The 14,725-nt window shown below is 40.3% G+C and overlaps 2 protein-coding genes and 1 long non-coding RNA gene across 7 annotated transcripts in view; 2 read left to right on the top strand and 1 right to left on the bottom strand.

Annotated features, from left to right (window-relative positions):
* Positions 1-3,921, top strand: part of RIPK2 (receptor interacting serine/threonine kinase 2) — a 22,514-nt gene extending 18,593 nt beyond the window's left edge. The window contains exons 10-11 of the mRNA XM_083827450.1: positions 1,377-1,556; positions 3,313-3,921. Of these exons, the coding sequence (XP_083683576.1) occupies positions 1,377-1,556; positions 3,313-3,638 (506 nt within the window). The 3' untranslated portion in view covers positions 3,639-3,921. The remainder of the gene's footprint in view (positions 1-1,376; positions 1,557-3,312) is intronic.
* Positions 1-10,892, bottom strand: part of LOC310895798 — a 17,395-nt gene extending 6,503 nt beyond the window's left edge. The window contains exon 1 of the long non-coding RNA XR_014580968.1: positions 10,760-10,892. This is a non-coding gene — a long non-coding RNA (uncharacterized lncRNA). The remainder of the gene's footprint in view (positions 1-10,759) is intronic.
* LOC310895792 (Y+L amino acid transporter 2-like) overlaps positions 10,762-14,725 on the top strand; it is a 22,616-nt gene continuing 18,652 nt past the window's right edge. Inside the window, exon 1 of one of the 5 annotated variants that reach the window (XM_083827452.1) lies at positions 10,762-11,094. The gene's annotated coding sequence lies outside the window, so the exon portion shown is untranslated. The other 4 variants (XM_083827451.1, XM_083827456.1, XM_083827455.1 and 1 more) reach the window with 4 other exon arrangements.

Raw genomic sequence — 14,725 nt, 5'->3', positions numbered from 1 at the left:
AATTTCCACTTCTTTTACTTCTGTGTCAACTAGGTTCTTTCTGAATAACCTGGGTTAGCCTGATCTTTCTGAATGACATCGGCAAACTTCATTAGCATTTTTCTTTTTTTTTTTATGCTGTGATCATTGGTCAGGGTCATTCTCTCATACTGGTGTACAGTTCCAGTAGTTTTGTCTCTACTGTTACTAGAGATCTGTGTGTGCCTAGAGATCTAGAACAATCTAGCCCTGCAGAACTTTTTAAAATCCTTTTCTAAAGCTTTTCTTCTCCCACCAGTTCTCTCCTTATCATTTCTCATTTATGCAGCAGATAATACCGCATCACAGTACATAGTTCTGCCCTGCTTTCTTTCTTTGCCTTCCACGAAATAAAATACTAGCTACTATGAATTCTAGTCCATTTAGAATCATGAGTTTTAGTTCTGTTTAAATAATTCGTGTATATTTTTTTTCACGTTTTCCTATTCCTGCTCTTCACAGCGACAAGTCAACATTGCCATCTAAGCATACACCTTCAGAATCCCACATTTGTCATGTACCCATAAATCCCAAATCGTGCATGGAGCGACATCTTATTGTCATTAGATGCTCTCCTGATTCTTATATCAGTATCTCTGTTTCTTAGTTAACATAGCCAAAGCTCTTTGTCAAGTGAGACTGTGAAAGTCTGTAATGAAAACTATGTTCAGAATTGGGTATATGCCCTGTAATTTGGTTCTGATCAGCTGTTTGTCATCTCTTCTCTCCAACTACTGCTTTTGTATCCATCATCATCTTTTTTCTGCTATTAAAATCCTAAAAGTAGAAACTATTATGTTCCCCACCTGATAAAAATCCTTCTTTCCCTTTTTTCATGAAGTTTACACAAAGCTTTCTTGATATCATATGCTGTTTCATCAGACTACCAAAACCTTCCATTCACATCCCACTGAATGTCTTCATTGGTCTTCATGTTCTTTCCCTCCACCTGAATCATTTTTAATCTTTCCACCTTTGTTACACTACCAAACTTCATAAAAATAAATTAGTCAGCTTTCATGCTGACTCACACCTCTTTGCAAACACTTCAGGAGTTATTTTGTTCTTCTAGTCCCCACATCAAATTTCTATCCATCAGAGCTTTGACAGTTCCCATCTACTGGATTTATTCTCTGTGTTCTTTTAAAATAAAACAAGACCCCCCAAAAACACAATCAAGCCCTGGTAAAAGACAAGGGAGAGAAATGTGCTGAGAAGCTGAGTTGAAGGAATAATGTTGTTGTATTTGAAATGATGTTAGGTTGTTTACAATTTGTGTTATAGAATTGCTCTAAATATTGTATTTTACAAGCATAATGAATGCAGAACTATTACAGCTTTTTTTCTTCTTTCCTAAGATGGAGATTCTGGTAGTCTACACTCTCTCAGCTGTCAGAGCGTGGATGAAAATCTCTCCGTAACTCAAAGTGCCAAACTTTTTGTGCATCCATATACTTATCTTCCCTCATCTGACAAGAGTATTTCAGTTCCCTCAAATTCCTCATCATCTATGCTGCGGACATCACCAATTCCTTCAGGTATAGCAAACACTGGTTTAATTCAAAGTCCCATTGTAAGTGTCCTAATATTGAATATATGCACGTATGAATTGGAAACTGGAACTGTTGTTCATCTGTAAAATGCAAACAAAGCATGTTGCAAATTAAGAACGCAAGTGGTTCTGTCCTTGTAGCCTTCTATTACAGAGTAAGTAAAAATAATGTAAATTGTGGCGTAGTAGATGTACCTGTAGTTCCTAACTTTTCTCCTTTCATTTTAAGCAAATTTAATTCCTACTGCCTTGGGAGCATTCTCTTTGCTAATGTTATTTTTCCTTTCTCCTACTGCTGTAGCAGTGCTGCAGTCCAGCAGAATACAAAAAATAAAAATAAAAATAAAAATAAAAATAAAAATAAAAATAAAAATAAAAATAAAAATAAAAATAAAAATAAAAAGTTAGCTGGAGTTTAATTCATCTCATTGCCTGACATTTTTCCCTGCTTTTTAGGCCTGTAACTTAGGTAGTAACGGTGGGGCAAATAGAAGCAGCATCTCACCTTTAACAGTCTTTTGTGTTAGTTGAGGTATGCTGGATAGTTTTCCTGTGCATCAAATAACTGCTAAACATGTGCTTCCAAAAGAGTGATAACAAAAAGAAACTAATGCATGATGAGTTATTCAGAGAACTTTTTTATGGGCCACACAATAACTTGGAATTTTATAAAGATCTGCCGCATCATCCCCCTGCTGAAACTTACAGTTGCTAATAAAGTTCCATATTGAAATTTGAAGTGCTTTTTTTGAAGCTGTCTAAATTCATCCAAATCTTGACAATTCTATAATTCAGTTTTAAATGCCTCATACTTCTTGCAGTCTGTCGTGACCTAAACTATTTCCTTTAAATTTGCTTCAAATGGAGCTTATAACTTCTCATAAGAAGTGGCATGTACTTTGTTTGTGAAACTAGAGGAAAGGAATAGGGGTATGAGAAGTTGTCTGAATTCACAGACAGATGTGGGGCAGGCATTTATCAACGTAGGGGTTCTCATCTGTATAGCACTAAGAGTAGTTACGATTACTGTGGGCACTTGAGAATGGAAAACACATTGACTGAGACTGTGAGTGGGTTATCTGGAAGCATTCACTTAAAAATTACTTTCTGAGAGTAAACCAGAAACAATTGAAAAATGTCAAGGGAAGGGACAAAGCTTTCTACAGCCTTCTACACAGAATCTTGGATCCACTGTGGTGGGGGACTCCTGGGAATATGAGGATCTGTATCTTTTCACTGTATAAATCCTCAACTTGAGGAATATATGCTGGAAGCTACACAGGCTTTTTCAGTACACTTCCCAGGGGGATTTTTATTGAGGCTAAGTTAGCACCTCCCTCTTTTTATTACCAAGTTGGGTCAAACACTAGAACAGTTTGTCTAAGTCTATAGAAGTTCCATTTTTGGAGATGCTCAGAATTCACCCAGAGGAGGCCCTGAGACACCTGACTTATCTTTGGGTAGCTTTGAGTAGAACATTAGATCAGGTGAGGGTTCCTTCCAACTTAAATTATTCTGTGATTTGGAATAAAAATTATATTCTAACCAGCAAATTTGGCAACTATCACAACATTTTAAACGTGGAATGTAAGAATAACCAAGTGAATATCTGACCAAAAAAAAAGACTTTTTACCAGCTCTTTCTCAGCTCATTCTTTGTTTTATAGCACTATTTATTAACAAGAAGTGTTAAAATATTAATATTTTTTTCTTTTTTTTTTTTTAATCCTCCTTGATCTCAGATTTTGTTTTGGAAACAATGCAACAGAATGTAGCTCATCAATGGATCCAAAGTAAAAGAGAAGAAATTATTGATCAGATGACCGAAGCATGTTTGAATCAGTCACTGGATGCTCTTCTATCAAGATTTTTACTCATGAAAGAAGACTATGAACTTATAAGCACCAAACCTACAAGGACATCAAAAGTCCGACAACTACTCGATACCTCAGATAGCCACGGAGAGGAATTTGCCAGAATTATAATACAAAAGTTGAAAGACAACAAACAGCTAGGACTTCAACCTTATCCAGACATTGTATCTAATTCTCTAAGACTGCATCTTTAAATCTGTTTGGGTTTTTTTGAAGCCCTGTGAATATTTCTTAATACACAACCATTGTTTCTATTTAGAAGTTTTATATCTGTACTGCTTTGTCTTTACTACACCTTTGTAGAGTCTCAGAAAAGACACCAGACTTTTCATCTAGGCTGCATTTGGTGAGTTACCAATTGAATCAGTTGGAGTGCAGCCAGAAAGCCAAACACTTGACACTTGTTGACTGAATTCATACAGGTGTTTTGTTTATATGTGACAAAGTAAAATCATTAAATGATCCCTGTTTTACATATTTTGTGCTTATACGTATCATATTTTGTGTTTATACATAGCTTTTCCTACCATTGCACAGGACTGAGACAACTTATCTCAACTTGGTATTAGTTGTCTTCTCTTCATCTGATCTTTCCTGTAGACAGGGAAAAAAACTAGGCGCTCTATTTTCAGGCTTGCATGCTGTGTTTGTAAATAAATTTCCTTCTTCCAGCTATACTGAGTATTCCTCCCAAGATACCTGTGAGGAGCGGCAGGTGGGTGGAAGTTTACACTGCATTTTCACAGGATTTCTATTATTGTTTTGTTTTCCCTATTTTGTTGCCAGGGTAAGCACTTCAGACCACTGCATGAGAAGAACGTGAATCCAAAGAGGAGCCCCAGGGTGAGGAAGACCTCGTGCTGATCATCATTGTCCTAAGAACTGATACACTAGAAAGGGTGAAGCTCTAACCTTATATTATTTGGTTACACGTGCTTAAATTCCTCTTGAAATTAGAGTATGATAAGATCCACATCCAGCTTGTACAACGGAACCCTCAGTTAAAGCCTCACTTACAGTCACAGTTTTGTGTACATACTTCTTGTTCATGCTGCTGGATCAAACTTCTAATTCAATTCTATTTTTCATATTTACATGAGAAGCAGTAGTTTGGTTCTGTACAAAGATCAAACATGCACTGCACTGGCAGGCTGGAAGTAATGTGCATGAGCCTCTCCAGTGTGGCAGCAGAAGCAAAGTGCTCAGCTGTTGAGGGGAAAATGCGGTACCCTGAGCTACCTTAACCTTCTCTGGACAACATCTCTGCTAACCTTTTATGTCTCAGGGATGGTGCTAACATGTTGAGACACAAGTGGGGCAACCTGAGAGCAAAAGGTATGTGTTGGTTTTATTATTTATTTATTTAAAACTCATTACTTTGGTGGGTTTAAATCCTGTAAAGCAAAATGATTTCAATTTGCCAGAACACAGCACAGGCAAATGATTTTTACAGGTACTAATAAATAATTTCAAATACTGTCACTACTATAAAATCTGGGAAAATCCAAGCTTCTGGTGCAAGAAAGCTGAAATCTACCCATGCTGCAACAAAAAGGAGCAGATAAATGAGAGGTCCTAAATGATGGCTCTTTGTAAATCGATGGAGGTATGAGATCTGCTCCATTTCAGTATGATTCAAGCCTCAGTGTTTACAGCATTATTGTTGCCATTAGCTTACAGTTTTTTTCAATATTTATCTTAACTTTGTGAAATTAATCACAAGAGTATGATGTATAAATTATTGGATGGAAATGAAGTTTTGCAATTTTTTAAGTAAGTTTTTGGCATAAGCTGTGAGTTTACATTTTATCATGCTTCCTTCTAAGACTGTAAAATTCTAGCTAGATAGCTGAGAACAGGTTAATAGTGCAGTGAATGGGTGTGCTTTTTTGTAGAGCTGACCTGATGATGTCTAGCAAGAACAGGCTCTGAGGAATGCTACCAGCCTTGCCAGTTGGAGTTCGGTGCCAGACCTGCTCGTTTCATTGCACATCACACTCTCAGCCATATTTTCTCATTATTACTAGTGCCCAAAGAAAGATTTGCATCGTGGAAGGTAGCAAAATCCTGCTGGTTAGAAAAATCTAAAATCTGATGTGTATTAAGAGCTTTCCTGAATTGCAGCTTTAGTAACTAGAAAAACAGAAGCTTTTTTGTCAGTACCTTTTTACAAGCTGGTACATTGTGCTTGTAGTAGGGTCTGCATGAGTTGCAAAGTTTGTTATTTTAAATTGTGTAAGAAGATAAAAGCAGTCCTGTTATGCCAAAAATAAGCCAGAGTGCTCATTATCCTGCCATGTATCATCTGATGTCTCACACATCTACACAGCTGGAGGTGTCAGGGTCTGTACCTCCTTCCCATTTCTCCCAAAAAAAAACAGTGTGAATGCCTCCTGCAAATGATTGCGACCTCTGGCTTGGATCAATGTCACAATGTTTTGCCCCGGCAAAACTTGAGCATATGAGAGATGCTGTGCTTCATAGCTGTCCGTGCTGTGCACAATACATGATAATGTCAGCAGGACTTATTTAAAAATAAATAATAATTTAAAAAAAAAAAAAAAGCAACTGTCTGTGTGCAAGCTGGCAGGCTCTGTTCCAGATTTGTGATTTGTTCTCTGGCTTCTTCTTGGTACTACTGCTGTACCTATGTACTTACTCGCCTCTGACATGCTCTGCAGCTTTCCTGTATGCCTGCTGCAGCTTTTCTGTCAGCACTTGGTGAGCTGCTGATTCCCAGGTATTCTGTGTATGGATGGAGCCCTGGAGAATAGATGGGACAGATCCTAAAGCCATTCCAGGTACTGCCAACCGACTGTGTTAGTTGCCCTCCCTCCAATCTCTTCATAATGCAAAGGAAATGTTAGACATGGAAGATGACGACCCACTGGTAGGACACACAGCTGAGTGAAGAGTGTCCTGCTGCTTTCTGAGGTCTCTTCCTGCTTCTGCCCATTGCCTGTCAGTAGGGAATAGGGTTGGAGTCAGTTAATAATAATAACGATAGGTCTGGCCTACAGCATCAGATTCAGGAACAGGGCTGTCATGCTCCTGTAATCACTGTGGGCAGACCCCTTAATGTGCCATCACCTGGAGGTGGCACAGCTGCAGAAAAAGTATTTTTCTACCCCCAAACCTAAATATATGTGCATCTATAAATTCGTGAGTGTTGTTCTGGCCAAAGCTCAGCACTCCAAAGAAGTCCTGAGGCCACTTATTGAGCTGTTTTCTATCTCCCTCCTCTTTCCTTGGACCATGAGCCCTCCTCCCTGAGGAAGTAGGATCCATCAACCTGCCTTCTCCAACACATTAGGCATGTGCAGATTTCATCAAGAGTGAGGTAGAGGAGGGGGCAGCCGCACTGTGGACTAGAGGGATACAGAAGGAGGGTAAGGAGAAAGCTTTGGGGTAGGCATGGGGAAAGGGAGGTGAAGTCTGTGTGCCTGAGCCATGGAGGGTGTTTGAAGGGTGTATGGAAGTGACAATTAGACATGAAAGTTAATTAGTCAACGTCTGCCTCTGATGATTCTGTTGTTTCATTCCCGTAGTATGAAAGAGGAACAGTTTCTGTGCAGCTGGAACACAGCACTGATTTTGACTGCGGCAGCACGTACAGGGCTGGCCCAAGAGCCAGGCACAGTCATGCAGTTCACGCACAGCTTCATCAGGAAGTCCAAGTCTGGTGTGTTTGCAACAGTCGTGCTCAGTGGGACCCTAGTCTGTGCGTAAAATGGTTGCAAGCACGCAGGAAGACTACTGCTTGAAAAGCTAGCTGATTTCTTTATTTACATGCACACACTCTGCCATTACACGACAGTATTCTGTGCACTCCTTACCTCTTCACTAGTAATTCCTAAGAGATTTTTCAGCTTTCCCACTCCCAAGGAGGAATGCTGCTGCTGTTTCAGAACACTACTCTTGCTGACAATCAGAGCTTTCCTCTGAATTGTAATAGCTCTTGGACAGCCTTTTTATATGTACATTGGAAAAGAAGGAAACGAAAGACAAATTGTTTTTGTACTTCTTACCATTATATTTCATATACCATATGAGCACCTAGCCCTTTAGTACTGTAACTGCTTCAACTATCTGCAATCATCTTCAATTTTCACTTTAATGGATACCTTGTGTTATTAGAATCACAGAATATCCTGAGATGGAAGGGACCAACAAGCATCATCAAGTCCAACTCCTGGCTCCACACAGGACCACCCAAAAATCAGACTTTGTGTCTGAGAGCATTGTCCAAGTGCTTCTTGAACTTGAGCAAGCTCCAGGCCATGACCACTTCCCTGGGGAGCCTATTCCAGTGCCCGACCACCTTCTCAATGAAGAATCTTTTCCTAACATCCTCTCTGGTTATTTTTCACCATCTTTACTATACTTGTCTTCATTCACAGCACCCAGAATCCATCTGGTATTCATGATGTGCTTAAAAAAAAATACAAACTTCATAAATAGTCTGTGCTTCTGCCAATATAAACTGTTGCATCCATATAATGAGGAGCAAGCCCAACCAGAGCTCAGTCCTGCAGCTCTTGCTGCATCATTAACACACTGGAAGGCCTTTGACACGGTTCCATGCAACGTTCTAATCTCTAAATTGGAAAGATTTGGATCTGAAGCGTGGGCTAGCAGGTGGATAAGGAATTCGCTCAATGACTGCACCCAGAGAGTGCTGGTCAAAGGCTCTATGTCCAAGTGGAGACCAGTGATGAGCGGTGTCCCTCAAGGGTCTGGCTTGGGATCAATGCTTTTCAGTATCTTCATCAATGGCATAGACAATGGGATTGAGTGTACCCTCAGCAAGTTTGCAGGTGGCACCAAGCTGAGTGGTGCAGTTGATACCAAAGAAGTACAAGATGCCATTCAGAGGGACCTGAACAGGCTGGAGAAGTGGGCCCATGTGAACCTAATGAGGTTCAACAAGGACAAGTGCAAGGTGCTGCACCTGCGTTGGGGCAATCCTGGACATGAGTCCAGACTGGGAGAAGAACTCATTGAGAGCAGCCTTGCGGAGAAGGACCTGGGGATTCTGGTGGACAAAAGGCTCCTCACATAAGCCGGCAGTGTGCACTTGAAGCCCAGAAGGCCGGCTGTGTCCTGGGCTGCATCAACAGAGCAGGTGGTGGGAGGTGATTGTCCACCTCTGCTATGCCCTCATGAGGCCCCACTTGGAGTGCTGCATCCAGGTCTGGGGACCCCAGCACAAGAAGGGTCTGTTAGAATGGCTCTAGAGGAGGGCCATAAAGATGATCAAGGGGCAGGAGCACCTCTCGTACAAAGAAAAGGTGAGAGAGCTGGGGATGTTCAGCCTGGAGAAGAGAGGGCTCTGGGGAGGCCTCATTGCGACCTTTCCATACTTTAAGGGGTCTTATAAAAAAGATGAGAGGACTCAGGTAGATAATGATAGGACAAGGGGAATGGTCTTAAACTAAAAAAGTGGAGATTTAGACTAGACAATAGAAGGAAATTCTTTATGGTGAGGGTGGTGAGGCACTGGCACAGGTTGCCCAGAAAGGTTGTGGATGCCCCATCCCTGGAGGTGTTCAAGGCCAGGCCAGATGTGGCCTTGGCCAGCCTGATCTAATGGATGGCATCCCTGCCTATGGCAGGGGGGTGGGAGTTGGATGATCTTTAAGGTCCCTTCCAACCCAAGCCATTCTATGATTCTGTGATGTGATTCTGACCAGCCACAGAGTTTGCTGATCCTCGTGTTCCTTGCTGATCCTCATGTTCTGCTCCCACACCTTGAGTTAATGCAGTTGGCAGAGCTCTGTACGCTATGCTCTGTCCTGTATGAACTTTATATAAAGATCTGTTTACCAAGTCAACACAAATATTGTCCCGATGTTGCTTTGTTAATGGCAGCGGACATCATCTTTTCAGTTTGGGTTAACTGTAAGTGCATCTGTTGTAGACAAGGACTGTGGGGATCTATGCTGCCTGAAACACCAAGATGCTTGGTGGGAATAGGAGGAAGGGGACAGAGGTAGGAAATAGGAGGAAGAAGAGGAGTTGGCAGTGGCTTGGCTATGCTGTTAGCTGCATCAGGGCAGTGGTATGAATGAAGGGGGCTCTAGAAATAGCTGGAGTGCTCTTGCTTGCAGTGCAGAGTATAAAAAGCCTTCCTGAGCAGAAATAGAAGTGTAAGCAAGAAACCAGAGGATGTCACAGCCTTTTCAGGCAAGTATACTTCCCTTTGCTGCTCCACAAGAAACTGTGTATATGTGTAGCTACAACACAGAGAAGAATTGCTATGTGCAGTAAATTGGAATGAAGGGAATCCTCATTGCTGAAGGACTAGTCATATTCTGCTTGGCTTTTAAAATGAATAAGAAAAATGTTATGAAGAACTGAATGAGACTTCCTTTATGTTACCTATACTTACTTAAAATGCAAGGTAAGGGTAATCATCCTTAGCAAAGGACCTAGAATTTGTGTTCACAGAGGAAATGTCTGAGAAAGAAATGTTTTTCATGCAGGCTGCATGCTTAATGATTGCTCAATGTTGATCTGTGTGCAGGTGCTCTAAATTTGTGGGAAATGTCAAATACAACATAACCATTAGGGTCAGGCCAATAATAATACGGGAAGCATTAATGAAGAAAACATTTTGTTTCATGTTCCAACATGCAGCCTCTACCAAACTAAAGCAGTGGACTGAAGCTGGCTCAAGGGGTGGGTATATGAACAATGTAAAGGTGCTCGCCAGCTCTAAGAGGGGGCAAATGCCTGATGACAAAGGTCCTCAGCGTAGCACACAAAAGCCAGTCCAGTGCCCAAACTGAGAAACGTGACAAATTCAAGTTCAAATTTCAGAGTGAAATTAAGTATGCATTCTTGAAAATAGGATTGCAGACCTGCTTTTTAGGCTATAGTCTGTTAACACTGCCCAGATGAGAGCAAAAAAAATTTAAGATGACTGAGTCTCTGGTTAAAGAATGTGGCACTCGGCCTCTTGGCTCTCCCAGCAGAGAATAACATGCCTGCAAAACAGTTCTGTTGCCAAAATGTGTTTTGATATATTATAATGTGCATAACCACAGGCTTGCAGGCAGCTGAAGTTGTGCAATCTTTCCATGCAGACTGAGAGAGCTTTCAGGGATAAATAACTTCTTCACAGATAAAAAATAAAATAACTTGGAGGCTGTTTATTCAAAATACTTACTGTGTACCTGCGTTTAATAGTGTTTAAAAAAAGAAAACAGCCATTTCCACGTAAACATTAACTGCAGACCTCTCTCAGTCTATCTCAGAAAGCATGTTTTTACAAGATGTTACTTTAAAAGGAAGAAATAGGAGGAGCACTGACCTAGGATAGGAAGGTTTGGGTTGTTAGTATTTTTCCTTTGTCACTGTGGGTTACAGAAGGGAACGTGCAGCACGATGCAGCTCTCTTGCTCGTTTTCCAGTCGGATTACCGAGGCTGACTGGAGGGATATCTGTGTTTGAATTCAATTAGTTCACTTTCCTTTCTGGATTAGTAGCCCATTCTGATTAAGTCCTGTTATCTGGTGCTTCAACTCAGTCCAGCGACTGAAGACTCTTGATCTGCCGGATCAGCTCCTTCCAAATGCCCTTTGACACGCGAATACAAATCCATGCCTTACTATTGGTCTTGTTGTTCATGGAAAACAAAAATTCCAGGTTAGTGTTCTTGCATTCATTAACTATATGATCTGCCCAGAAGACTTTATTTTCTGAGGTTTTACCTATTTTGGTAGATACTGTGCTGCATATCGTACTGGCTCCTTTTTTTTCCAAAAGGGAGAGCAATATATTGTTTCAGAAGACAAAGGTGAATACATTGGGTAAGCTGTTTCAGTCTTTGCTTATTTTTTATCCTTTTTTAAAGTTTATTTAATTTAAATAAGAACTTTACACCAGATCAGCATGTTTTGTGTATCATGCATCTTGTCAGAAATTATTACAGAAATATTACAGAAAGTCCACAGATACATAATTTTATGGGTAAGAAAAGTAACAAAGTTGATAAATAATTTAATAATGAATAGAATTAAAGAAAACATAACAAAAAGTGCACAGATAAACGTTGTTTGAAATGAAATAATACCTAGGTTTTTCAACTAGCTACCATTACCATTACTCCTCTGAATATCCTTCTATTTTGCCAACTCATCAAACAAGAATAAATGTATTCTTTGTGCACGGTGTTAGAAACAAGTCTCATCGTGCCTTTCTAAATTAACAGGAGGGAATTAGACTGCATTCACTTACTGTTAATGTCTGGGAAACTGTTCTTGTCTTCAGTGGCACGTGGATGAAGGGGTTTTGTTTTTATTTGGGTTGGTTGGTCGGTTTTTCACCTTCCTTGTTGTCTTATTTCTGTCACGACTTTCTAAGGAATAGAGAGCAGCTGATCTGCAAGCTGTCTTCTGCCTGCTAATGACCTCAGTTGAGGTTGTTTGGAGAAACCACGTTCCAGGAGAGTCTGGGATCTTCTTTCTTGAAAGCTGTCATTGATTTTAGTGTTCACGTAATACCATAATAAAAATAGCAGCTCAAGGCTAAACTGAGAGTGCGAGAAGAGGCTATTCATACTAGGAATAACTACGCTGCCCTGGTGAAACAGATGTGTGCGTATGTAGAGCAGCGGTAGGCAGTCCCTATTCAATTACAGTAGCCTCTCTGCTGAACGAAGCAAACATGTAAGCTGCCGCTTTCTCTTTTCATCTCTTTCTTAGATTTGGACTAGAGTAGCTTCTCTCTCAAATATCCTCCATGCCTTGCTTTGGGGTGGGAATGGAGTACTGGGGGTGGAGCAGGTTCCTCATCTGGGAAAATCAGCCTCTGAGCACGCTAATGTGGCTGGAGCATTTGAAGCATTAATTCGTCAAATATTTTTATAAACATAACATTTAAAAAACAAAAGGAAAGCTGATCACTTCCTACTAAGTGGGATGTTTTCTTCAGAGGAGGTCAAAGTGGATTATTTTTTCTATTGCTTTTTTATTTCATGCTGTTCCTTCATAATGCATAATGTTGTATTTTTTCGCTTCATCTTCTCTCACACTGGAAAACGTTCGACAGTGTTACTTATCATGAATACTCCCTTTAAGATTTGCTGAAGTTCATGCCTAGAAACAGTGTTTTAAAGTTCGATCCACACATTTTTGGTCATGTTGAAAACTTAAGGCTCATCTGATTTCATTCCCAGGTAGCTATTAATACAAAGTTATATGTTGGTTGTTTTTTTCATTTGGTTGGTTGCTTTTTTAATATATTTTGTATTTTTTATGTTATTTTGTTTTGTTTTCTTCATTTTTGATCATTCTACTACACACAAGAAAAAAATAGAGTGTACTTGAAGAAGATACTGAGACTTCTCACGATTTTTTTTAAATGTCTTTCTACACATATATTGGCTTATAATGTAGACATATTTAAAATATTCTAGATTTTGTTTTTAGATCTCTTTAACATCATTCATTATCTAACAAACTAGGAAACCTTTTTTTTTCCAGTTTTATTGCCTGGCTTGAGTTTGCTATGTTTATTGATAGTATAGCAGACTTTCATTATTGAGAAATTACATGGCAGTAGATAATCAAGTAATTAATAGATCATGAAGTTATTTGAAATAACATTAAGTAGTAAATTTGATGCCTGGCATGTTTCCAGCATCATTGATAGGATATGACCTTCTAAATGCCCTCCTTTTGTAAGGGAATCTATTAAGGGGAACTATGTTGGCCTTCAAAAGAGATCCTCTAAGCTATCTACTAGTATTTCTTGAACTAAAAGCTAGGAATTTCAAAGCAGCCTAATGAATAGAAGCAGCTCAGTCCCTCGGGAAGTCTCTGTGAGCAGTCCTTTAGACGTCACACTTCCATAACCCCTGACCAAGCCTTGCTCAATCATTTGGCAAAGGTTAATTACCTCCTCAAGAAGGAGGCAGTCACTCATTAGGCGGTAGATCCCTGAAGGACGGGGAAGTGTTTGAGAAAATCCTACCCTGCCAAACCAGTCCTGAGCTAATTTATGGAAGAATTGGCTTTAGTTCAGCTTTGGTTCTCAACTATTAGTAAGTTGTCCCTTCTTTCTTCACTTTTACATGACTTCTGGTGGTGACTTGAGGGGAAAAAAAATGAAAAAAAAAACTGTTGAGAATTATCCCTTTATGGTATCATTTTTCTTAACTTTCCAGCTGACAGTCTACAATTTCCTTTCTGCTGCTTTTTGTACAGATAGTTGTTGTGCTCTTTTTTTTTTTTCAGAGAGGTTGTGGAGCTCCCTCCTTGGAGATACTCAAAAGGCTCTTGGACATGGTCCTGAGCAAGCAGCTCTGGGTGGCCTTGCTTGAGCAGGGGTGTTGGACCAGGTGGCCTCCAGAGGCCCCTGCCAACCTTACCCCTTCTGTGATTCTCTACAATACAGCTGGGAGGTAAACATGAGACTGCAAACAATTCAGGGCCATCATGCCTATGTATGCTCAAGGCTTTCTGCTTTTTCTCCAAGAGGAAAATTTTCTTCAATTTGTTGAGGGAGCCCCTAAGAAAGAACATGACCTGCATGCAGACAGGATTTTGGAGTTCTGTGGTAGAGATCACTTGCCAACGCAAGGCACAGGCAAGTGTTTGCAGCTGTTTCACTTGCCTCCTGAAGCCTCTGAGGCACATCAGCATGTTCATACCTGTCTGAGCCTCTGATTTCCACAGTCCATGGGGGCCCATAGAGCAGGGACTTCCCTGCGTGCCATGAAGCTTTTATGTCCTGCATTTCAGACTTCAAACACAGGAGTGACTGAAATACCTGTACATATATTTTCGATGTCACAAAGTTTTCTTATTGCAATAAAGTTAGTTTTTGCACTTTCAGACGTTAAAGAGAAATGTCAGAATAGAAAGAACCTCCCTTTTTTAATTACTGCGTAAATTATATCTTAGGATGGCACTCTTAGGAAGCCATTCTGATTTCCTGTCTGCTAAAGGATTTACTGTAAGGACTTGTTGCCTGTTATAATGAAGGTTTTTGCAACTGAATATGGACACCCCATGTAAGAAGTCAACTTGTTACAGCTGTGATGGGTGTCGCCATCGTGAAAGCCCTCCCACGCATTAGCTAGTACTGGCTTTATCTTGGATTATGTGCCTTGAAATATCACCTACAGGGATGCCTAAGTGACAGTGAACAGAATCATGTTTGACCCGTGAGTCTTAATGTAAGCTTTTCTGCTCAGAAGTTCAAGGCAGAAGCAGTAATGATGGCCCAAGAGGGGGAGACAACAGGATGAAGAGTACATGACACATGAAGGTGA

Source organism: Anser anser (genome assembly GCF_964211835.1).
Source record: "Anser anser genome assembly, chromosome: 2".
NCBI lineage: Eukaryota > Metazoa > Chordata > Aves > Anseriformes > Anatidae > Anser > Anser anser.
Note: the sequence above shows the minus strand (reverse complement) of the source record. Positions and strands in the feature narration are given on the sequence as shown.